Source organism: Electrophorus electricus, chromosome 4 (genome assembly GCF_041902795.1).
Source record: "Electrophorus electricus isolate QZ-2024a chromosome 4, ASM4190279v1, whole genome shotgun sequence".
In the NCBI taxonomy this organism is placed as follows: domain Eukaryota; kingdom Metazoa; phylum Chordata; class Actinopteri; order Gymnotiformes; family Gymnotidae; genus Electrophorus; species Electrophorus electricus.
The window spans coordinates 8,643,795-8,670,054 of NC_137500.1; the positions used below are offsets into that span (position 1 = coordinate 8,643,795).

The 26,260-nt window shown below is 40.5% G+C and overlaps 1 protein-coding gene across 1 annotated transcript in view; it reads left to right on the forward strand.

The window, feature by feature from the left end:
• LOC113571825 (A disintegrin and metalloproteinase with thrombospondin motifs 20) overlaps positions 1 to 26,260 on the forward strand; it is a 77,989-nt gene that overhangs the window by 8,717 nt on the left and 43,012 nt on the right. Inside the window, exons 4-11 of the mRNA XM_027000985.3 lie at positions 8,678 to 8,922; positions 11,043 to 11,126; positions 11,365 to 11,489; positions 11,883 to 11,923; positions 13,608 to 13,713; positions 16,067 to 16,213; positions 19,518 to 19,659; positions 20,531 to 20,635. Of these exons, the coding sequence (XP_026856786.2) occupies positions 8,678 to 8,922; positions 11,043 to 11,126; positions 11,365 to 11,489; positions 11,883 to 11,923; positions 13,608 to 13,713; positions 16,067 to 16,213; positions 19,518 to 19,659; positions 20,531 to 20,635 (995 nt within the window). The remainder of the gene's footprint in view (positions 1 to 8,677; positions 8,923 to 11,042; positions 11,127 to 11,364; positions 11,490 to 11,882; positions 11,924 to 13,607; positions 13,714 to 16,066; positions 16,214 to 19,517; positions 19,660 to 20,530; positions 20,636 to 26,260) is intronic.

Consider the following 26,260-nt stretch of genomic DNA (forward strand, 5'->3'; position numbering starts at 1 on the left):
CTGCTTTAAGTGTGTTGCAAGCTCTAAATCTGGCTGACGCACTGACTGACACTATTCTTGTGAACTTCAAGAGAGAAGGATTTTTTTTGCCTTTAAATGTGTCCTCTATAAATGTGACCATCCCTCTCTGAGCCGCTCTCTTCATGTTGCACTAATAAAGCATACAGGTGGTTATCAGCCTCCTCTGGCAATGCTAATCTCTCTGTTACACTGAAGGGTGAAGATAATGTGAGGCATGAAGGCAGCAAAGGATAGGGGTGAATTCTTTAAACTACACTGCATATCTTTGGGCCTAGAGCAGCATGTATGTGAGATTAATGAGCTGTTTAGCTCGCCCTCACACACAAGCGTAGAATACGGCAATAAGGGCTCACGAAAAATTCGGTGCACTTATTAGGAGTGTGTGTTGATATATGTTGTTTAATACATATGATGAATGGAAAAAATGCATGTAGGACCACAAATGGTGTGTCCTATTAGATGGCAGATTATCTTTAAAATGTGAGGCTAACAAAACCCAGACATCCAGTCTCAGTCCAAAGTGGCAACTACAAAAGAGCTGGCTCTGACCTCAGCTCTTACTCACCCTGGTTCACATTTATTTGCCTCTCTAAGGAAAATGCTTGGCTAGGAGTGCTTGGAGAGTTAGTTGTCTTTAGTGGGGTAGTTTCCATGTAAATATGCCCTTCTATATTTTCTAGTCACTAGACTGAGTCAGCCTGTTTCTGAACCTTTTCAAGTGAGAGAATAGGAACACTCATTTGATTATGACCTCATCCTCGCCTTTTGTTTTGGGGTCACCCATTGGCCTGAATGAGAGGCTGTGACTGTGCGGGCCAAAGGCACTTTGCTGAGGGGGCAGGGTTGTTAGTCCACTCAGCAGGTGGGGGAGGTGCTTCATTGCTGGTCTTCCATTCCATTAGCCTAAGCCCTAATATTATACTGATCAGAGAGAAAATGTATTTTACAATCATATAATTTATAGTACATAAATCAATAAAAAATGTTCTATATGTTCCCCCAAATTAGGCTTTCATTGTGTTAATCGAACATTGTGTGATCCAATTGTACAAGGAACACATTCCAAATCCAGACATTGGGGCAGAACTGTCGAGTCTATAGCATGAGCTTATCTGTATGTGTGCTCTCCTGTCCTCATGGTGATCATGATACAGGATGGCACTGAGATCTTTGTTTGCAGAACACTAAGCAATGTCCTGATTTGGTTAAACGATTTGAGAGCAAGGTGCTTTTTCCAAAAAGGAATGACTTAATGAATGCACATCTTAATGAATGCACATTAGACTCTGCAGTAGGTTTTCTCCCCTCCTGTCTTGCTCTGGCCATGACATGGTCAGACAGCTCTTCTTATACAGCCATGTTAACAAAGAGGTAGACCTTAGTAATCTCACCAGGATGTGGTGGCTGAAGTTCCACATTCCTGCGACGAATTCCAGGTCTATTTTCTGCTACCCACGTATCTGAGTCCACTGGCTGGGCATTCAGGACTGACAGAAATTACAGTGTTGTCACAGCCATGGCCTATGTGCTCATACCTGACAGGTGCTGACAGGTGAAATGTGTGTCTAAAGATATAATAGAATTCTGCTTCCATGAAGGAAACTGAACAAAAACAGCTTGGCTGTACACAATTAGAGAAAGTGAAAGTTCAAAAGTTGTGGTGGGTGACATCATAATTTTTTAAGGTCACTTTGCTGTAATGAAAGATGATTTTAAAAAGGTGCCCTGACATCAGTCTTACTATTCCAATATATCCTCTATTTTTTACATGACAGTGCTCATATTCCTCACAAAATTAAAAAGAAATAGCTATTTTACCATTATTTGTGGAGTTAGCTGTAACATAACTATTTTATGATGACCTGTGCAATTTTGTATGGTGAAAGTGTCTATATGTTTTTACTTCCAACGCGTTTTCTTTATCTTTAGGCTTCGTTCAGCATTTCAGTGTTTCATATGTGCTGTAGCTTCCTTGTCCTTTCTAATGCCCACAGGAACATCCAGTGCATAGAACAAGTAGCCAAAGCAATTTAAAGAGTTTAAGGATTTAAATACACAAGGCAATGACATGACAATGAGAAACACCCGAAACAATAAAAGATGGAATCTGAAACAAAACCAAAACCAAAACATACGTGCAAGTTGTCACCATATAGAGATGGCGACGCTAGAAGGAGGAACCGTGACAATGACATAATAAATTAAAGCATCAAGTGATCAATGATTTACACACTGCAAATAGGAAAGCATGCCTCCAATGAGGCCTGGTACTTCCTCCTTCTACCGGCTGCAAAATACATCTGGGTAGTAATAAATGCATGTCTGTGTGTGTTTGTGTGTTGCTGTCTGCTGTGCTGTCTATATGTTTCTCCCCCTTTCAGGCCAAAATGCATTACATCTTCCTAGCTACAATTCCTCTTCACTGTTATTCTCGGTCTAGTGACGGATTGTACCTAATTGGAAGTGGGAAGCTTTTTCTTCTCAGTCTTTAGTTTTGTCAGTCTGACTACTTGTAAAATTTTATAGGTTCCATGATGACCTGAGTCTGATTTGAAGCTCCCTGTAAGTGTAATTGGTACCAGAGGGCCCTTTTAGTGTTATCTCCTTACTGTAAAATTAGCTTAGTGGGAAAATCATATTGTTGACTGATCCAAGTAGAAACAAGTTCGTGAAATATTTGATTCTCATGCCCAGGTCCCATGGTTAACCATAACCAAGAATACTGAGGTATATGTGTGCTTTTTTGGGGAGATCACTGAGAATGGTGGAAAATGTTAATAAAGCAAACTTCTTATTGACCAGTCAGAGAATTAGATTTTACAGTGTGTTTGTACATTTCTTCTCATATCATACGATTCCATATTATACCTGAGATTATCATTTATTGATCGTATAATCCTAATATTACCCCTGATCCTAGTACCTTATGTCCAGAAGGTATCCTGTGTACATAACCCCTTCTGAACTATCCTGCTTAACTCTGTGTTGGTGCTTCACATCAAAGTGGGTTAACTGAAGAGTTTTTTTTCTTTGTTTATATCAGCACTGTATACAGGTTTCAAGGTTTTTTGGTCACAGTTTGCATCAGTCAGGGTTCTGCCACCATTAACCTGTTAGCCTATTATTTTAGAGCTTGCTGTATGTTATTTAAAGTGAATGTTTATAGGTTATAGGAGAGCTGTGTAATCTCATATTTTTGTAAATAACCAGTTTCACAAATGGCTGTACAGACTTTCTACAGGTCCTTGAAATTTCCTCTTCTACTTAGTCTTGTTGTTTTCAGCTCATTCTTTTGGTTGGGTCAATTATTGAATGAATGGCATAAAGTTTAAAATTATTCATTGTGTCCCACATATTATTAAATTCTTGTTTTACACTGAAGTGCCAGAAAAACTGGTACACAAGTCTAATATTTGTTAGGTGTCCCACGGGAGCATAGGACTGTAGAAATACAATGGGGCATAGACTCCACAAGCCTATGGAAATATTCTGTAGATAATGAGCACCATACATCACCATACTTCCTGAAGAACAGTCCACAATTCTGTTGTATTCCAAGGTGTAGGATGTCTGTGTTCCATAGTGTGTTGCATAGCACCCCAAATTCAGATGAGTGTTCCTCTTAACCACACTGTGGCATTTCTAGACATGCATTGTCCTGTAGAAAAAGGCCAAAACCCATCAGAGTGAATGCAGGACATGAATGGGTTTAGCTCGTCATAAAGGAGGTACACATAATGTTCACCTCTCAGAGGCGTTTGTAAACGCACCAGCCGAGCTCAGGCGAGGCACATAGCTCTGTTTTCAGGGGTGCTTGAGTTGGGTGTCGGCTCCTAAAACCCATATCTTGGAGGGAACGTTGCAAAGTTCTCATGCTGATGTTAGTTGAGGCCCTAGCATTGAATTCCGCTGTTACTTGAGGCAGTGTTGCACGCCTATCATGTGAAATGATTCTTGCCAGCCGATGCTGGTCACATTCACCTAGTCTCTTTATGACCACACAGCTGTTGTAAGGTTGAGGTTTTGTAGTCTTGTAGTCATGGTACACCCTTGAAATGGTTAAACATAAAAATCCAAACTTTGCTTCTATCTTTGAAATTATATGACCCATTAAATCGTGTTGAAAATCGCTTAAATCATGATAACTTGCCATTCTCACAGCAAAACAGCTCTAGAAGCTTCCACAGATGTCTATCGTTTTATATATGCACTGGTAGATGCAACCAATGACATGCATAGGTTGCATTGCTATGTATTTTGCATAGGCTCATCTGTATCAGTTTTTCTGGCACTTCAGTGTATTTTGAATGTTACAGGTTTGTTTTGGAAACATGAAAGTTGTAGCAGGATGAGGTATTTTTTCTGTAAGCTACCCGAAAAGCAGTTCCTGCAGTCATTAGTGCATTTGCAAACTTCTATGGTATTACAACTCTGTTTCACAGAAATGTTCTTGTCCACACATTGAAAAGATTCCATTTGCATTATGAGGGGATTTTGGCTTGACTCAGTACCACTTTTTCAATTACAGTTCTCTAAACAGGGAGGTGGCTATTCGTGTCTAGGTAGTCGCTGAGAGGGTGAGTAGAGGGCCAGGCACTGTTTGAGGTTTCATAGTTCCAATTATGACTGGATGGAACTTCGAGTGTCAGTGCCAAGTCTCTGCTCTGGTGACCGTGGGCTTCAGTCCAATACTTTTCCTCCCCCTTTTGTGTTCTTTCTTTTCATTCTTTTTGGCTGCATTTTCAAAGCTTTCAAAGCTTCCAATGTTTCCAAGAGATCCAAGTGAAACATTTGGCTAAACATAATATATGCAATATGAAAACAGCAAAACACCAACTATTCCATCTTCATAGCTTCAAAGAGTAGCACTCTCTGTGGGGTTGACATGTTTCTTTTTGACAAATTTTGTAAAAATATAGTAAGCATGGTTTAGAAAAGAGGCACCCTGTCGTAAAGCAGGAAGTCATTACAATGTTTACATTATCCATGGCGAGGACTACTAACTGCTGATTTCTATGACTACACCTTGCTGAATTGACCATTCATAAAATTGATTCATTAATCTATTATACTGAATGCATTATCTTACATTTCTTCATGACCAAGATATCTGGATCACTTTGGGATAGTTTCATCAAACCACAGTATTTAGTATACCTTCATTTTTTCATATAGGTGAACTGACTGCGAGCCTCAGATTCCAACTGTCTGCTCACAGGTGTAGCTCATTGCCAAAGTATAACATTCCCGTTCTGACGTAACACCATGTGTGTCCATATATCAAAATGCTATGTAGTGAAAACATGTGTGAGCTGTTTGTTTCATTATCAACTTGTAGAGAAAGTCCAGAACACAAAGGCATATGGTTATGGTAAAGCTTTTGTCATTTGCTTCCACTTTTAGCTAGTTTAAACACACATATTCCCTAATCTCTGCTAGAGTTAGCTCTGTGATTCTGCAGCAAAATGTGAAAAAGAAAGCTTGCTATCACTCTGACTGTTGGAAACTGCTGCCTCTGAAGCTCAGTTAGGTACGTTATGCCATTTGCTTGCACTTTTTGCAACATAAAATAGGGAAAAAGATAAAGTAAATTTAGATTTTAGATTTTTTTTTTTTTTTTACAGAAACCCAAATATTGGCTTGAGTTATTGTTCACTTTTCATCATTCATTCATCGCAATTTATGTATCTTAGGAAGGCTTGGTGCACTTGTTGGGTTCATTTAACAATTGAATCATGCTGGCATGGGCATAGCCTTCATATATCCCCAAAGTGGAAACTTATAAACAAAGCAAGAGGACATGAGCAGGCTCACACTAGATAAACTAGACAGTCCCTTCTGCTTGTCTTCAGGCTAGTTTCTCTCTCTCTCTCTCTCTTTCTCTCTCTCTCTCTCTCTCTCTCTCTCTCTCTCTCTCTCTCTCTCTCTCTCTCTTCTCTGTGTCTCTCTTGCTGTCACTGCTGAAGAATCCGGGGAGCACTGTTTTTCATGTGTGGCTCATTCCTCAGCTGGCAAGAGGGCAGAGAGAAGTGGGAGAATGATTTCAGAGGCTGTGTGCAAGTGTGCTCTGTACATTCTCAGTGTTGTGAACTGCCAGTCACTTTGTTTCCTTAATAATAATGCTGAAGTCAGAAATAGTTCTTAAGAATTCTGTATTATCCTCATTGCCCCCCCCCCCCCCCCAATGAGTCAAAACGTGAGGACAACATGAGTAAAATCTTGACATTACTGTGTCTGGTGAAATGGTGTAATGTGAACTGAACAACAGCAATTAGCTGTGATTGCCTAAAGCTCCACTCAAGACTACAGTTCCTTGTTAATACTATAAGCAGGATTCCACAACCTACTCGAATGGTCATAGTGGTTATTTTGACTGTTTGAAATGTGAAGTGTTGCCAACTTTCATTGGAACTTTTAAACGGAAATGAGCTAAGACCTGTTTGAATGTAAATGTAGCTAGATGATGAGTATCTCAATGTCACTAAATATGATTTAGCATATTTGTGACGTCATCACATTATATTTGCATTCTGCCTGGTGTCATGTGATGGTAGCCCTTTATATCTGGTTGCTTCTCTCCTACTCTCTGTGCTCACATATACAGCATTTTAATGCAATCAAATTCCCAGTAAAGCTGTTCTTATTTACATATTTTCTGTCTGCTGTCAAACAGTGGGTACGAGCTCATTAACACTTCATGTTAACTAGCAGTCACTTCTAAGCTATTTCCACCGTGCTGCTCTGCACTACTAAAATTCAAACATAATTTAAAGACAATGACTTTAAGGTTTGTGCTATTATTGAGGCTATATTTACATGTAAAATGTAAATATATTACATTTATTACTTATTTTTTCCTCTCAATAAAGGGTACAGCCTCCGTCTGGGTAACAAACCACAAGAAAGATGTTCCCTTTTTAACAGTCAGAATGATCTGTTTAAATTAAAACAAAGGACACGCAAACAATGCTGATTAGTGATTGGTTCTTGCCAAAACTGTTTGCAGATGTGCAGCTAATTTACATCTATTCCATGCATGAATATGCTGCTGCGCCTCTCTGCTGCTCACTGAACAGAGCAGATGCAGGAAGAGGTGCGAAACTCTTCTATGGAAAGTAGCAAAGGTTTGTCCAGAAAGCTGCTGCATTACTCTCTAGGTGCTTTTTTGGAGAAAAAAAGTCACTAAAGGGGTCTGAAAAGTCATTGAATTGCTAAGATGACAACACTAGATGTGCATGCTTATTTTTTTTGCAAAACACATAAGAAATAAGCAAGATGAGTAGGCAGGCCTAGTTTTACAGCCCTACTGTTTATTTCACAGCATCTTTCATACAGTTGTGATCAGTACAACATCTGAAATGCTTGGAACTCTATAAAGCACACAAAATTGAGTGATCCTCTACATCTTAAAGTGGCCCTAGAATACATTTATTCAGTGTTTTAAAAATAGTTCTCTGATGTCTATATAAAAGGTATGCGACTTTGGTAGGTTTTATATGTCCATTTACAACCGCATAATTTGGCCCTAGAATGAAACAAGCTGTTTTCAGTTTTTGGTAGGCTCATTAATAATTTATTAGTTCTGCCCTGATTGGCTGGTTTACAGTGGCTCAGACAATCAGTATGTCAAACTGAGACGTGAACCATGTAGCGTTTATGCATTCATCCATATATGTTTGAGCCTGCATATTTCAGCTCTCAAGCAGAACCAATTTTAACAGAATGACTGATCGTTTCCACTTCACTGGTGAAAAAGCTAACATTAGCTCGAAGGAGCGGGTTAGTTATAGATAGTTATATCTATGCAACTGAACTAGTTCCTTTGTCTTGTTCAAACATTTTCCTGACAAAGGAATTAACAAAGATACATCTTATACTGAAGATTTATATGACAGCAAAGGCTATTTATCTGAATACAACACAGGCAGGGAAATTAAATAAATCTCTGTATGGCACCTTTAAAGAAAAAATGCCCCATTTCCCTACTTATTTTACTTACTCTGCTGCGTAGTGTGTGAAATTATTAATCCATCTTGTACTTTGCCATTGTTAACTATAACCACAGGTAATAATAAGTGTTAATTGTCAATGCCTCATGGCTATGCGGCTCAATGAAAGGATCGGTATTGGCTAGTTTGCGAAAACATGCATGAATATTTAACAAATGATTCCTGGTATCACTTTCTACTTGTTAGCTCATTAGCTTTATTAAACTGTGACTAGATTGGTATTGCTACGTTTCGCAGAAAGTCCATCAGTGAGTGAAAACGCCACTTGTAGACAAGCCCACCAGGTGGTCCGGCAAAAACACATTTGTTACGTTAAGATGGGTCAAAACTTTCAGGACGTTATAATGTAACTGAATCTTAAATTGTTTTTCCATTTTCTACAAGATATCTTTTAAGTTAAATTAGACTAATCGTTGTCAATGTAACATGCGATGTGCTGGAATGACGGGAAAACGACATGGCGTTGCCTAATAAAGTACCAGGTCAATAATGAGAACTTTTTTATGTCTCTTAATATTTCATAAAAAATAATATTCACGAATATAATAAGAGTTAGTGATTGGTATATATGTGGAGTTTATTTTGTCAAATTTATTAGACTACATCTTAACATTTTTAAATATAGCGTTATTATCTTTTTTCCACAGATTATGCGATAAACCATGGCCATTTTCATAGCAATGGAAGGCTCCTGGGAGAGTTGGAATCAGTTTGGGAAAGTGTGGATGAACGACCCTCAGCGACGCGCCGGTCAGACGGGCCGAGCGGCGCTCGTAGGAAACGCTTCCTGTCCTACCCACGCTTCGTAGAGCTAATGGTAACGGCGGACGCCAAGATGGTACGGCACCACGGACGCAACCTGGAGCACTACATTCTAACAATCATGTCAGTAGTAAGTAAGATATTTTTCAAAATTACTTTTTTGTTGCCTTTTAAAAAAATTATTATTTTTTTTATATTAAAAAAATTTCTATCATCTTTATATTTCGTTTATCGCTAATGATATGACTTGAAAAGTGATATGCCTATCATCTATTCTGACAAGAGTTGGCTAATATAGGCTATGTATTGCTTCACATTTGCTCTCAATGTCTTTTTGAGTACAAGCTCATAAAAGGGATGTTCTGAGTCTGATGCGTTATGGTAACACTCCACATGAATGCAGTGTATTTGCATTTGGAGTAAATGCTTTGTGGGTGTTGTCCGCATGTCCTAACTCCCTATCAGTATATCTTTATCTGCAGGATTTTAGTGTGTCTATTGATGGATTTGTTTTGCTTGGAACAATTAAGTACATACGTTAAATATGAATTTGTCAATGAAATACAGCACAGTAGCTTACATTTTAAACAGCCAGGAATGTTCCATTAACTCTGACACAGGACAGGCCCTCGCAGTAATTATAAACTCCAAAAGGCCAGGCTGAGTGAGAAACCCAGGGGTGGCAGACAGGGTTGGCTGGAGTCTGGTGTATGTGATGGATGGGGCTTTTAGGGGCCTGTTGAGGTCATAGTTAGACGTGGGTGGTATCTTTTTTCATACCTTCCTGACATTTCACTTGGGCATACGATATATGATGTAATTTGTGAAAAAATATTAACAACAACAAAAGAAACTTAAAGGCTGAGCTGCTGGTGTTAGAAGACTTCCTCCATAGGTCATAGATTCAGCATACCTTGCTGTAATATACAATGATACTGCCATGGAAGACTATGATTATATTTCATAGCATGCACAAGACCTGCCTACCCGCTTGCAGGTTACATTTAATGTCTAATCTCTTTAATGCATACACATACAACTACTCAGAGACCAAGCGAGCAAGAGAGATCTCCATTCAATTATGACACCACTATAAAACTATATCCTACTACATGCATTTCAAAGACCAGCCAACAGGTCTAAAAAACAACAACTACCAGCTAAATAATAGGCTACAATATATTATATTATGATATTAAACTATATTAAATGTAGTTCAGAGAAACATGCAGTAAAAATGTAAACGTTGGCAAAGTTTCCACAGACTCCATCATTTAGCATCATCATAAGAACAGTTACGCATTAAGATAGTAACAGCAATAATCAACACACAAGAGCAAACCCAGTTGTTGCAATAAAAAAATGTGACAATAAAATTAAAGTACCTATTCTGCAGGAGGATCACGGATATGTAGTTGCTTGCTAGCTTCTGTTGTGACGTTAATGCTAGCACTAACGTTAGCACTGAAGTTGGCGGACTTGTTGCTTGTACAGATGTCTGCAGAATCTTCATTTACATTTACATCTTCACTTCTTAGAGTAGATCACTTTCTGTTTTCAACAACCTGAAAATGTTCATTCATTTTCTTTTGAGGATTTTTTTTTTAATGTTACTTATTTGCTTGCTAAAACACAACATAAAATAAATCAAGCTAAACCCAACATTGCCAGCCATCACAATTAAGCACCAGACACATTGTTCATGGAACTTACATTTACCTGACACTTTTATCCAAAGCAATTTACAATTACAACTTGAACAATTGAGGGTTAAGGGCCTTGTTCAGGGGCTCAACAGCAGCAACTTAGCAGCAGTGGGGCTTGAACTGGTAACCTTCTAAATACAAGTCAAGTACATTAACCACTGAGCTACTACTGCAATGACATATAGCTCTCTGTTTTAATAAATTAATTTCATTTTAGATTTTTTTCCCATTAATATTGTTGCATTTATTTATCGATTTAATAGACAAATGAGCATCTGTATTTTTGACGGTACTGAAAATACCTTCAGGATTTGTAAATACCCTGGTATATCGTAATACCTTGATACTGACCATGTTTAGTCATAGTGATGTGTCTGAAAACAGTCTGTGGGTCTGGAACCACACCAACAATTTTAGGCCTTTTTGAAGTGTTCTAAATATGTCAGGCTAAGTTATGTGGCTTCTGACTACTGACCTGCAGTTTGTTGATAAACATGTTGAACATTGGTTTGCCTTTCTGTTTTCTGTGTGCCTCTCATTCCAGGTGGCTGCAGTCTACAAAGACCCAAGTGTGGGGAATTTCATCAATATCATGATTGTCAAATTGATCATTATTCACAATGAACAGGTATATACCACCTGATACATTTCAGCAGCTTTCGATGAAGGACAGGCATCTAAACCACCTTACCCTGAGGACATGTTAATGAGTTGAATCAGTCTGACCTTCTCAAATATTCATGGTTTCCTCCAATGCGAACGTTCTCTGAATTACACATTGTGTTGCATTTATTACGATATAGTTTTCAAATAACTGTAAGCTTGTAGAACGAGGGACTCAGTTAAAAGCTCTATATGTGTCTCAGGAAGGGCCAAATGTGAACTTCTATGCTGCTACGACACTGCACAACTTTTGTGTGTGGCAGCACAGTCAGAATGTTTTGGATGACAGTCATCCCTCCCATCACGACACTGCACTGCTCATCACCAGGTACTTGTATCGTCTTTTATTGTACAACTTCCATCTTTAACCTCTGAGGTATTTGATGCTTATCATTCATTTTAGAGATTTGGGTTGTGCAATTTAAAACAACAACAAATTTAAAAGTATAGTAAATAATTTCTGCATTTGTCTGAAAGCCAAATTACTATAACTGTGGTCGCATGGTCTTTCATAACATGTAGTATAATGTAATATTCAGTTTCCAAGTTTCTGCCTATTGTACCCTACTATAATACAGTGTGAAATTGCAGCTGAATTAAGTGGTAACCCAACACTGAGTTGAAGTGTGTTTCATTGTTTGCCACAAAATTCTTTTCACTGTGTCTCATTTATGAGTAATGCACAAAACTTTGCCTTTGGTCTGTTTGTGTTTTCATACAGGGAGGATATCTGTAGAGCAAAGGACAAGTGTGACACCTTAGGTAAAGGCTTCTCCAGATGCTCCCATAATTATCCAGTGTCTGATCTAGGATCAACCATGGCTTGTCCACAAATCTGTAAATATTAGGTTCAAAACTGATCAGCATTCTTAATGGTCAGTATAGAAAAAAAATATGGACAGGTGTAAGAATGCTTGCGTAGGGTCAGCTGGGCCACACTAGCACACTTCTCCTCTGAGGTAGTTGAGATGTATGTGCTGTGGTCTTCAGCGGCCTACTAGATCTAGTCCCACCCCCTCTCTGGATTTCATGACACCCAGCAGAGGTTTCAGGAGTGTGTTCCTCACACATCTAAATTGACATGACCCTCTGCAAAGTCAGTCCACCTGGAGAATTTTTCTCTACTCTTTTCTTCTCCTAAATAAAATCCTTTTGGGCCAGTGAGTAGCGTATAGTGCAGGGACTCTGCTTTGAATGCTACGTAATGTAGGGCAAATTGTAGCTGAGGCTATCTGGCAAGGTTTTCTCTACTGCAGCATATTAGACTTGTTACTGAAGGGCTCAGGAGGAAGGTCATAACCCTGGGTACTGCACGGTCCCTGGCTGATCCCATGTTTCCTACCAAGACCACATATGTGCTTGTGTATGTATCAGCAAAAAAGGCAAAGCTCTGTAGAACAGTGCAAATCACTATATATTAATCACACTTTAGATTTACACTTGATTAGGCCACTTTAATAATCTACTTTGAGTGCTACTTTTTAGGTACCTAACTGCATGTTTATGTACCTAATTGTATTTTTAAGTACCTAAATGTACCTAACTGCCATATTTCTTACACCTTACAGTGTAAACCAAAACCTAATCACAGTAGTAGTTTAGTAATGTAGTTTAGGCAGACTTTTTAAGTAATGCACATTGTATATTGGCATTTGGGAAAAAAAGGCTTGATATGACAGGTTCTCTACATATGTGTTTTATTACATCATTATTTTGACAAAGAAAAAACTCTCCCATTCCCAGGCTTTATGAAGTAAACACATTTGAGTCTAAAAGCTTTTGTGATTGTGACCTTGTCCACTTTCAGTAAAAGGGTCAACACAAGCTTCGCCTAGCATAATAGACACATTATGCTAAAAGCTGAGGTTTAGCAGCTGGCTGGAATCACCTTCATTTAATGGCCTTGTCAGTCATCAACCTGCAAGACTCCTGGTTGTTGGTGACAATGTCCCACTCTGCTTCACTTTTCCTACTGCAGTAGCAGTGTCCGTGGTTATGCCAATGACACCTAACTGCATGTGACCTGAAAGTAGATAGTTATCAGAGCTGCCAGTATTTTGGTTGGCTTCTGCCTTTTAGTCACATGGATCTGTGGTCAGCTGTGTGATGGTCACCTTGGGCCACTGCCTAACAGGAGATCTGAGAATAAGCCTCAGTACACAGTGATTATTAAATTAAAGTGTACTTAGTGACCCATAATGGGCCTTTCTTTGTAACGGCAGGTGTGAGAGTCAGGGTCAGATGTTGTGCCCAAAGATGGAAATACACTGCATCATGTTTCCTGAGTTTGCAAATTTAAAACTTGATTAAAGTAAAGATGAAAGGAATATAAATGAAAGTGATGTGGATTTTTGTCTTTGTCCTAAGTCACTGCAGTGCTTTCACAATATATTTAAATTTTTATTGATCTTAACTCTGCTAATCTGTGTGTGTGTTCTCGGTATAGGCCTGGCGGAGTTGGGCACAATGTGTGATCCATACCGTAGCTGCTCTATCAGTGAGGAGAACGGTCTGAGCTCATCCTTCACCATTGCTCATGAGTTGGGCCATGTGTAAGTTTCGGCCCCTGGAGGGGTCTGCCTGCCCGAAAGTGCCCCCATGCATCACACAAAAGCGCTCTTATCTGCCCCCCTTTCCAAGGAGCTCACAGGTGCAAAGCATAATAAAGCCACTCCATGTTTAATAGCAGGCCAGGCTTAATCCAGGCTCTGTACCCAGCAGGTTACAGCCCGTGTGCATGAGTAAGTCTCCATCCTGGGAGTGGGGTGTCAACCCCACATTCTTCAGTCTTCATGTTGAATACAACTTTATTGTTGTTTAGAAGTCCTCGCCATTGTTTGATGTGTACTACAACCTGCATATGAAATATACATATAAATAGCATATGAAAGAACTCTGCAGCAAAGCTGTTAGACTAGCATGCTACAGATCTGTCCTTAGAGGTTCTGAAACTGACATGTCTCAGTGGTGCTAGCTATTAAGAATATGAGAGTACCCCACATTTTGGTATAATCGTCATTCTATACCACATAATTACCGTGTAAGTCTTCTGTTGTGATGACATTGGCCTCCATTTGTGTCTGTTTTCACAACATGCCACTGTCACCACGTGTGTAAATGTATGGTGGTGAGCTTATGAATAAAGCTATTGTGGACAGATGACCGACTCATAACATATGACTCAATCACTCAAAAGATGTTATGCATAATTCACTGCAGTACCCTCATTTGCAGTTAGTGAATGAGTCTAGTGTCAGACTCTGTGTAAGAATCGCAGAAATTCTCCTCCCCCTCAGAGTTGATAGCTGGAGCAAATTCCATTAGCTCAAGTGGGCCTGCATCAACTCTAACACCAGAGGCCCTCACGCTGTCAGCTGTGGCCAACTGGGCCTGCTCAAGTTGGAAATGGATTAAAAGTTTCCAAGAGAACAAAGAGTAGATTGAAGCAGTGCCATTACTAGTGCCAGCACTGTAAAAATTAGTCCGATTTGCATATTTTCCTTTGGAATACTCAAAGTGCAAACGTGTTTTATCAGTTACTTAATATGATGTGTCTGTCCATCTTTGACAAGTCTAAATATAGTCCTACGGAGTATTAGTCTCACTTCGTAGTTTCAAGTCCAAATGATTTGGGACCTGTTTTGGCAACACAAGATTCTCTAAATGTCCTGTAGGTCAGCAGGTAGCTGGATGTACTTGGTAAGGTTTTAATGACATTGAGTGAAATGCACAGGTGTTAATAACATGTAATTTCATAGCTATAAGTGAAAGCATGAAATTATTCAGGTCTTTCCTAAGACGTCTTGGCACCTTGAGGAGCCGTTTGGGGCTACTGCAGCGCACCAGCTGGCCTCTGCTTGAACAGCTTTTCTCCTTCACTTTACTGCCAGATCGTTTCCTGCCTACATGTGACCTTTGCAGTCACACAAGAAAGAAGTGGAGTCACGTGGCATTGAATGAGTTGATGGGGTGACAGTTACACACTATGGCTGTGGAGATTCCTGCTGCACTGTTTTAAAATGGGGACTTCATAGAATGCATTTATGTGAATTGGACATCATTGTGTTTGTGTGTGTATATGTCCATATTAGTGCGTGTGTGTATGTATTAACTCACAGCTGGAATATTTTGTATCTCAGTAAACACAACACAGCTGTGCATAATCTGTCCAGTGTCAACCTTGTCACGTGTAAGTGTGTGTGTATGTGAGAGTGTGTGTGTGTGTGTGTGTGTGTGTGTGTGTGTGGGGTGGGGGGGTGGTTAACATTACAGTTGGATCTGTGCCGTTGCTAAGGCACTTTCAAGCACAGTCCATCCGGTGAATCAAAACAACATAATTAGATTTTTCTTCAAAAAAAGACTCATTGAGCCTATTTATCCATTTCAAACTACTGTATGTGACATTTGACAATCTGTGTGTGTGTGTGTGTGTGTGTGTGTTAAAATGAGATCACTTTGAACTCTCTCCCCTGGTACCCTTCCATGTAATCCCAAGAAAATGTACTTTCAGTCTTTTAAATGTCTTGTTTTATCCATATTTTCTGACTTCATGGTGTAAAAGAAGTCAATTTTCCATGAATTTTGTGTGTCAGGCTTGGCACTCTCTGAGCATGAAGACATGGTGGAATATTTCTATAACCCACGAACAAGTGTATAGTTCCTCCTGCAGTACTGTGCTGTAGTAAAGAAACAAGTGAATCCAATTTTATTGATGCTGCTTTAAGTTTCTAGTTAAAATTAAGGGGGGCAACCATTTAAGATGTAGACCTGAAAAAACACTGACATTTGTCCTTTCTGCCAATCCCAAGATCCCTTCTGCCAATCCAAATCTGTTTAGCACTATATTCTTTCCTAATGACTGTTTGTGTGTGTGTGTGTGGGTTCATGTTTGTGTGTATGTTTTAGCTTCAACATGCCTCATGATGACAACCCAAAGTGCCGAGAAGCTGGAATGAAGCATCAGTATCATGTCATGGCCCCAACCTTGAACTATGACACAAGCCCATGGTCCTGGTCTAAATGCAGTCGAAAGTACATCACAGAATTCCTGGAGTAAGTGCCTCTCTGTTCAGTTACAGGACAATTAGTCTCCAGATGCGGGAAATGCTGTTATGGTTATATCACTAGAAATTCCTAATTTAGAGGCTTACTACATATCCTGCCAAAGTTTTGGTTGAAACAAAAAGGAAAATCCCATAGACATGGATTGACAAATTCCATTGACATTTAGGGAGTTGATCACTGACTCTTCATTTAGTACAGTATTAAATGTAATTTGCTATATAGGTACCATGCTGTTTTGGCATTTTGTTCAAATGTATTTTCTTGCTGATAAAGGATCAGTCATAATCCTGTTGTTGGACCCACCTTACTTTATTCCTGTCTGTTTTTCTTTTCTCTTTCTATTTGTCTGTTTCTCCTCTCCTTGCTCCTCTCGGTTAGAGTGACTCTTGAAATGCTGGACAAACAATCATTTAGTTGCCAGCGTGCTTTGTCCCACAGCAACGGTATCCCAGGACGACGACTCATTCAGGGCTTCCACAGTGAAGCTGCAAGCAGCCGCCTCAGCTGAAGGGTTTCCCTTCAACATGGGGAAATGTCAGTTAAAATGAGATTCCTGCTGGACACGACCCTTTGATCCGCTCTCTGGTGCTGTCGCCTGTGGGACCTCCACAAAAGAGGCCCTTGTTGACAAGGGCTCATGGGCTGTGTGGAAGGCCCGTGTGAGGGATGTTGAACTGGCTTGGCTGGCCATGGCTGGCCTTCCGTTACAAGATCTGGCCACAGTGTTCCAGTGAAGGGAAAGAACGGTGTTCAGAAGTGTAGGAAAGGGAATCCTTTTTCATATGAGGCATCACATGTGGGCGATTTTGTTGAACTCACAACTGAAACTGAAAGGGAAATGTCAGTGGTGGGGAGACTGACAGGTTTTTTTGTGTGGGAGTATCAGAAAAAACAGTTTGCTTAACAATGGCGATATTTATAAACATGAAGTGTGGAGGAGGGTGTGGAGCTCATGTTAGGGAGCTTCTCTGTTCTTGGCCAAGGCAACAATGAACAGCACTGATCAACACAGCACTGATCAGCACAGCACTGATCAGCACAGCATGGATCAGCACAGCATGGATCAGTACAGGACTTGTGAGAGGCGATGTGGTTAAGTGCATCAGTGTTTTGACTGGCCATTCATTCTTAAGAGTTTTCTAGTTCTTTACATTCTTGTTGGAAAATGAAGGCATGTACAGTGCAGGAACAAACACAGACTCCTGGTCTCTTCCCCCTGCCCTCTTCTCTCTTTCTCTCTCTCACACACACACACACACACACACACACACACACACACACACACATACACTCACACACATACACAAACACACACAAACAAGGACTCACAAACATATACAAGGACACTCGAGAAGAAAAACCTTCCTCAGTTTTGATTTTTGTATGGATCATAACAGTTCTACCTGAAAGGCAGTATGGCTTTTTTCATTTTCACTTTTTCATTTGTTCAGAAAAATAAGAGAACCATTCAAAGTGCTAAGTCCAAACTGAAAGTTATCGAAAGAAATGCACCCACGTTTCTTATTTCCACATACTGATGTGCACATTACATTTTTCTCTGTTATGCATCTCTGCAGCTGGAAGCAAGCGCACAGTGCACACGAGTTATGCTCATGTGCTAAATTGCAGTAATTCATGTATATGTGCAGTAATTAAAGTGCTGGCTGGTATAAAGCATTTTTCCAGATATTAATCTCCCCCTTTTAAAGTCCCAGTGGGAGACATAGTCGATACAGAGCTCCAATTAATGAATGGAACTGTGTCCAAAATATATCACACCATTCATCACAGTTCTACTAAAAGTTTAATTTAATCCTTTTCTCATCCTTGACTGACTGAGAATGGCTGGTAGCATACAAATCTGGAACCCAGTGATTTATCAAGTTGTTCATGTACTGGCTATTTGGACAGACCGCTTTTACTTTTGTCCTAGAAAAGTATAGGGAAGAAAACATGCGGGTGGGCAAGATGCCAGCACACTGCAGTGAGTGTCGCATGTTATGCTGTGTGTCATGTAGGACTATAAATCAACCACATGTCATCTAAGCCAAGGCACTTAGGCCCTGCCTCCCTTTAGCATTGCCTCTCTTTACCAAAACTGATTTTTATTCGATACGTTTACCGAATTCACCTCAGTGCTTAACAGGTGTGGGCTCCGCATCTGTGCCAGAAAGCTTCGGCTTACTCTGGGTCTTGATAGACTTCATGCATCACACTTTAATATAAGAAAGTTCTATGAAAAAACCCGCTGTTTTTAATAACACACCCATATACCCAAGGTGCTGATGGGACAGTGCTGAGAGATGCCTCCATAGAGTCTGTCTCTCCCTCTCTCTCCTGCTCTCATAGTTTGCTTTGCTCTCATCGTTGAATGGACTCCCTCCTTAAAATGCACATACAGTACCTGCAGTCTTTTATATCCCCCCCATCTGCCTGAAAACAAAGATGCCTATGAGCGCTCCCACAGCATAGGGGATGGGGAGAAGCTGAAGTAATGAGCAGGCTCGGGGAGAAACAGGTGTTTAGTTAGCCCTCTTGGTGGACAAATTGTTCGAGCCGTGTCCACATGTCTCATAATTACATCAAGCTGCCATTGTGGCCCTCAGTTTCTGTTTTCTCCACTGACAGACACACACAGAGAGGCCAGGAACCGAGAGCATGCTCTCACTGGGATGCTTACAGCAGTCTGCTGAATGACTCTCTAATGCCATGCGCTGAAAGGCCTATTCACTGTCTAAAACCTGCGGTTAAATCCAGTGCAATGATGAACATGTTTAAAACAGCTGTTCTTTTGTGACCTCTCCTATATAATTGAAATGATGGGTGTGGTGGACAGGCTGTTTACCTTTGGAAAGAAAAGTATTGTAAGATTGGTGTTATGGAACTTTATTTTTGGCAAGCATGTATAGCATTCCCAATCCTTCCATTTTGGACGTTGTGAAGAGGAACATCAAGGTTCTAGGAAGGTGTATTGAAATGCAGCATATTGCGTGTAGGACGGAGGGGCTCTGACAGAGTCACGTCATTTAGTGAAATGAGCAGGTAACAAAACAGACCACCCACTGCTATCCAACGTGCTACCCTGCTGTTTCTGTTGAGGTTTGCAAAGTAAGTCAGCAAGTATCTCAGGATAGCCCATGAATGCAGACTTCAAGTGAAAGAGTTTTAATATTAAAGACAAAGCTTGCTCAGACTGGTGTAAGTCACTGTATTGACGATGTCTGTTGATGCTTTCCTGTGTTTTGTCTTATGGGGAGTGTCTCTTGAAGCGTTCCTGTGTTTTGTCCTTCAGTACTGGTTATGGAGAGTGTCTGTTGGATGAACCAGTTGGCAGGATCTATGACCTTCCCATCAAGCTCCCAGGTCAACTCTACAACGCTAACCGGCAGTGTGAGCTGATGTTTGGACCTGGCTCTCAAGTCTGCCCATTTATGGTAAGGCTGAGCTTCACATTTGAAGATGCCTTGAGACATAACTGCTGATTCAACTGTAGATGAATCAGAGGAATCGCTGTAAACAGGTTATGAGAACAAGATGAAGCCACACGATACAAAGCAGTTTGAAAAAATGATGAATGATGTTATTGTTGATGTAACTGAGGTGCTGGTGTAATAAACTAGTTTTGGGGTGCTGTGCTGGCTAGGATGGGAAAATGACTGAAGGAGAGAACAGTGTCCCGGTTTTCCTCAGCAGGAAATTTTTAAAGCACACCCACTGTCCAAACAAGTTTCATATAAACATTCAAAGAGCAGTGTTGCCTTTTCCTGTGGTTTCCAGGACAATGTGATAGACAAGGTCTTCAGTCTAGTAATGTATAACATGTCCTGTAACAGTGCATTGTCTTAATTTCCTTCTGGACACTCAAATAAAGTAGTTTGATTTGTTAGTGTTTGGCATGTTCAAGAAAGTCCTTAAGCATATGTTAAGCCTTTGTGAAGTCATGTTGAGTTCTCACATTGTCTGAAGCTTTGGCTGGGTGTGATCCTTCTGGAGACCAGCCATTGCTAATGGACTGAACTGGAAGCGTAGGAACTAAACATGAACATTTGTTTTGTAGTCTTGAGTGAATTTGCTGAGGTTGCTTCACATTCCTGCACTTTTATGAAATTACTTACTTTTTGACCCTGTATTACCACGATTAATGTGCACTTACAACATTTTAAAGATACAGTCACTATATATTTGGAACCAAAATATGCATGAAATTACTTAGTTAAGGATTTCTTGTTGTAGGTTATATTCTAATTGTCTAAATTCTGACAATGTCTGCTTCATTGTCTTCAATGAAAAACTTTCTTATCACAGAAACAGTGTAAGCGACTCTGGTGCACCAGCTCTGAAGGGGACCACAAAGGGTGTCGCACCCAGCACATGCCCCTGGCTGATGGAACTGAATGCGGTCATGGCATGGTGAGACTTTTCCACTAATGTTTTTTCGGACAGTCGGTGGTGCATTGCCATGAACTATTAGACTGCTGACAAGGGTAATACGAGCTTTTCTTGGTATTCAGCATGTAAAGTGAATAAAGTACAGTTGTGTGTAAGTTCAGGTTAAAAAATAAAAAGCCCCGTCATGACATTATGCCATTTGCTTGATTTTGCTCATTCATTTTTAATAATTCATTTTACCCACTGGCTTGAGGCAATTAGTTAAACCAGACACTTTGAAGAATAACGTGTCAGATTTGTTTTGAAGAAGTATAATTAGCATCATTAGCTGGGATAAGATCTAAAAAAATGTACATTACTCCATTTAAGAAAAAAAGATTATATTTTATCTCAGAAAGGAGAAGCATGAGTAAGTAGTCACCCATATTCTGTAGTTCCCCGATGATAAATGTAACAGCAAATGTAACACCCCAATTAGTTAAATAGGCCCACCTGTCATGTACAACTTGTAGCATTAGCAGTCTGTACACTAAGTGCTTCTTTCATTGCATTCCACCTTTGGGATGCTATGCTAATTAGCCTTGTTTAGTGCAATGTTACTGGCACTGTTGTGGGGTGGGGGGGCAGGAGCCTCAAAGGGGCCATGTTGTGAAGGGAAGGGGACTACTTGGTCTTTGAAATGAGATGCTGTACAGCACTCTCATTCAAGTCAGCTTGTTCTGAACCCACAACCCCTAGACCACTTTAAGATGCGGGTGAGTGGGTGATTGGTCAGGGAGCTGTGGGCTAGGACTAGCTCGCACACAAAAGGCCCACATCTCTGATTCAGGCTCCGGAGAGAGAGAGAGAGAGAGAGAGAGAGAGAGTTGGGTGAAGAAGGTGCTCCTTCCAACTTACTGCTTATCCATTTCCCCATGGGAGGTGTGTAAGGCAACTTCAAACACAAGCACCGCAGCTCCATACTGGCTCAGGATCACACCACGTTGACTCTGAATACAGAAATGTTAAACGCAATGACTAGTACATTAATTCAGCTTCGACAACCGCAGCGTCCCAGGCATTTCTCTGTGCCGGGAGACATTCCATGTGCTCTCCTTGACTGCTGGACTGTCATGCAGTTTCTCAAATTAAAACCACAGAAGCATGAAGAAGTTCATCTCTGTACTAAGCTCGACATCATTATTCGTTAGCGATGTGGGTCTCCAATTTCATGTGATATGTTATATCTTTAACATTCCGATTATTACACAGGCTACAATGGCACAGAACTGTTTAACCATTCCACAGTCCCAACATAAATAGATGTGATGTAAATGCCACTTCCTTGATTACTGGAGCACACAGTCTCTTCAGTTGAGTGAAGACAATTAGTGGGTTGCTGGTTGGAACTCCACATTGCTGAGAGAAGACGGGGGCACAAAGGGTCCTCTTTTTTTCTGCTGTTACCCTTCATTGCACCTGCACCTTTGTTTGTGGAGCTGAGGGCTTGGTGTCATCTCCTTGCAGGTCACTTTGAAGTGGAAGGAGTTGAAAGAAAAGAGGCTCTCTGTCTCAGCTCACCTGTCTGTTTACAGTGCTTTAATGTGGCTAAGAAGTCAGGGAGGCTTGTTAAAAAAATCTCTTTTTTCCTCTCTAGACAGTTTCTAAATATTATGACAAAGTCACTGAAATTAAATGACTGTCAATCTTAAGTATAGCTTAAGCATTCTGCAATTATATGTAACACAGTATGGATTAAAGACCTGTATTTGTCATATACAAATAGATGTTGCATTGCTAATATAATACCACTCCTAAAAAAACCCATAAAAACTAATCAAGTAGACGTATAAAATCAAGTAGAGGCTAGTTACTGTTATTCTCATGTGATCTACATGTTATTTGCTAATTGTTATGTCTCACAAATTAGCTTCAAAGTGAACTTAGCTGACAGTTTTATTGGAACTACTTTTGTCTCTTACTGAAGTACTGTAATTCCAGTGGAGAGTGACTGCATTGCTGGAGAGGCTTCCCTGCTGGTGGTAGTAATTGCTTGGCTCTTTTTAATTCAAACTCCCCTCTAGTCTTTCTCTCTCCCCCTCCCTCCCACTAGCTGGGCGCTGGAGTGAGTAATATGGTCACATGACCCTAGCAGGACTGTTTGGTCATCTGGTCCAGTGAGCCTTGCGTTAATGGGGGTGTGCCATTGTGTGTTGTGTATAAATACCTCCACCACTCTTCTGTCACACCCTGTGACCCTTCCAAAAGCCGTGGAGTGGACGCCCTTAACACAGTCAGCCTGTCGTCCTGGCGTCCAGCAGGCTGGCCCTCCGCACACTTCTTTAAAGAGCACTGCCTGGGTTCAGCAGCACAGCGAGAGAAGCACACACGGACCATGCAGATTTACTTCAAAACACTTAAACACAACTCGTGCAACAGAATTTGTACTTTCAAAGAAAGTTAAGTTTATTTGTATATCACTTTTAGTAGTTTTCATACACAGTGGCAATCCAAAGTGCTTCAAAACATAAAACATAAAATAATTACATGATTAAATAACAGCTTATTGCTGTTTTTGAAAAAAAAAAAAAGAGCAAAGCATTACTGTAACGAAAGCTGAAGGCAGCCACCCTATATGGGACTCAAATCCATGTTTGACAGGAGCTACGCATGAGCTCTGACCACCAGAACAAAGAGCCAGCTCCCAGGCATAGCAGCCAGAGCATCCATAGCATCCATAGCATCCATAGCATCCATTTAACCTTCCTAAGGGACTGTCTCCATCCTCCCCTTTGGAGAGTGACGGTCCCCATTACACTGCCTTCACCTCCAGGGAGTGTCCTCTGTGCGTGACACTGTCCACATGTCCCTCCAAACATAACCGCCCTTTCCATCAGGGCTATGTCCATTCCACTCATCAGGGGTTCTCACACTGGGCTACACCATCCCATCACAGCGGGGTGGATTCATCGAGCTGGGCCCGATGGCCCAGCTCCCAATGGCCTCACTGCCATTCCACGTTTGACACAATGTGTAACAAGGGCTAAAGGCAGCCACCCTACCTGGGACTCAAACCCAAGGCTGACAGGAAGTAAAAGTGAGCTCTGAGCACTGGACCAAAGAGTCAGCTCTCTAGCATAGCAGCCAGAGCACCCATTTAACCTTCCTAAGTAACGGTCTCCGTCACGATTACATAGAATCATCTAGTAATAAAATTAAATACCACTGATTTAAATTGAAAAAAAAATTTAAAGAGGAAAAATACATTAAAAGGCTACAAATGCAAGGATAAAATGGTCAACTAAAGAGGTCAACTATAAGCACAAGATTAGAAATGTTTTAACCTGGATATAAAAGTGCTACATTTGAGATACATCTAAGTTCATCTGGGAGTTTTTCCTAGTTCACTCATAGTCGCATGCTTGGCGGAGGGCTTTTCTTTGTTCATACTTTGCCTACAGGCCTGTTTGTTTTAGTCTTTACGTACACTCACATACAGAATTGCTGTATCTTAATTATGTTCTGCTGTTTAGCGCCAGCTTCAACACCGGTAATACACACTTTTCAATTGTAACCATCAGGAAAAGCAATGCTTGCTTTTGGTGCTCAAGGTTTTTAAAGGCTTTTAAGGGTTTTAAAGGATTTTTTAACCATTGTGTGAAAAACAATATCAATTAATGGAGATATTAATACATGGAAGATATTGTCAGTTTGTAACTTTTTTCTAATTCCTCTTGTTGTGTCTCTACCTAATCTCCTAAGGCATTTTATATCAAGACAACACAAAAGTGGGCATTGTGCTTGCAGTGTGATTAAACTCAGGGGACCTCTCCCACTCTCTGCAACCTGCCCTCGTCTCACACAATTAATGCAAGATAGTGAAGTCTTGGAGAAGTCTGATGGAAGGGAATAATGTGTTGGTGGGGGTGTGAGCTGGCCGCCGCGGCCATTGGCAGCTCTCACGGAGCGCCGTTCCGCGGCATGCTTCCTGGCTCCAGAGCCTGTGGTGCAGATCCATGTCACGTCCACGCTTCCACCGAGGCGGCCAATAACGTGCCACGCGGATTTTGTTGAACAAATGAACGCTTGTTTTGCTTGGCCATGCTCCTGCACACGCAAGGCGATCTAGCAAGGACGATTTCAACCTCTTGCTGAGGTTGGAGGGCTGGATTATGTGGGCACACAAATTGTACAGGTGTTTGCGACACTGAAACCTGAAAGGCAGGAGCTACACGTAGGATTGACATTTACATTTGGCATAGTGAATGGGATTGGAATCACAATCGTTTTGGTCTCTGACAAGAGGAGTCAGCAGATTTTGTGGAACTAAGAATCAGTTAATCTGTCACAGTGCTTATTCATAGATAAACAGACTGTTGTTAATGTTGAAACACATTTCAACACTCTGAAGGACCTCTCTGAAGGAGTATTGGGCTGTAGATGTAGGTGACATCTGTGTTTGTATGTTTGTGGTCCTTCATCCTGTCAAGGTGATGCAACTCCTCTGTGCAGGTACCTGTGCTCTGGTGGTTCGTGCTAAGGACTTCACACTGTCATTAGGAGTTCAAATGACTGCTTTGGACACATCAGCTGTTCCATTCACCCACTATACTACACACCCACACATTACACTTTTACCAGTTACAGAAAGAAACCACATTGTTTTGCTCTCTTTAAGCTTCTTTTTTGTAGATCATATTTTAATTATTATAGTTTTCAATTTTAAATAAGATAAAATCTAAAATATAAAAATATAAAATATATTGTATTGATAAAATTTTGCATGTATTATATTTTTTGTATTTGTTATTTATTAACTTGCATAAATTGTAACATTTATCAATATTACTACATAGCGATTTCCACTGTATACATAAGTTTGCTGAAACCTTTTATTTAAAGAATTTAATTAAAGCCACATCATCTGATTTTGTGAATTCAGAAAGCATGCAGTGTTTGCCACTTTAAAATATAATTTCACACAAACACTTAGCATGAAGGGTGTGTACATGACTTCACATCGGTAAGGATGTTTTACAATGCAGAGAGACAGGTGACAAATTATGATGTTTAGCCTTTTTTTCATCCCGGCTCTGTGTGTGTGAGTGTGTGTCTCTGTGTGCATGCAAATTTGTGTGTGCACGTATATGTTTGAGTGTGTGTGTGTGTGTGTGTGTTTGATTGTGTGTTTGTGTGTCAGAGAGGCAGGACTGTGCAAATTGATCCCTGCTGTGCCTATGGTGAACTCCAACCCTAGGCTGTGAGAAAGCCAACATGAAAGCTCATGTCTTATGGAAATGGCCGTGTTAAAATGAAAGAGCGCCAGGTCTTTAGATCAGCTGGCCTGTCCTCTCATTCCTGCACTGATGTATGGGGGTTTTTGGGCCAAATGACGTGCTGGGAAGAGGTTTCCTCACAATTACAGGGTGACTTTAACCAAAGAGCAGCTCAGCAGAGCAGATGCTGGGAGCAAGCCTTTCCCCAAATGGCTTAGAGTTTCTTTTTGGCTGGTCACCACAGGCTTAAGACACACACACTGGCATACACACTGGCATGCACACTCGCTCGGCATGGTTGAAATTTGTGGCAATCAGAGGTTAATGTGTTTTCAGGAGTTCAGTGAACGCAAGTAAGCACCTATATGTTGTGGTGTTTTTGTTTTTGTTT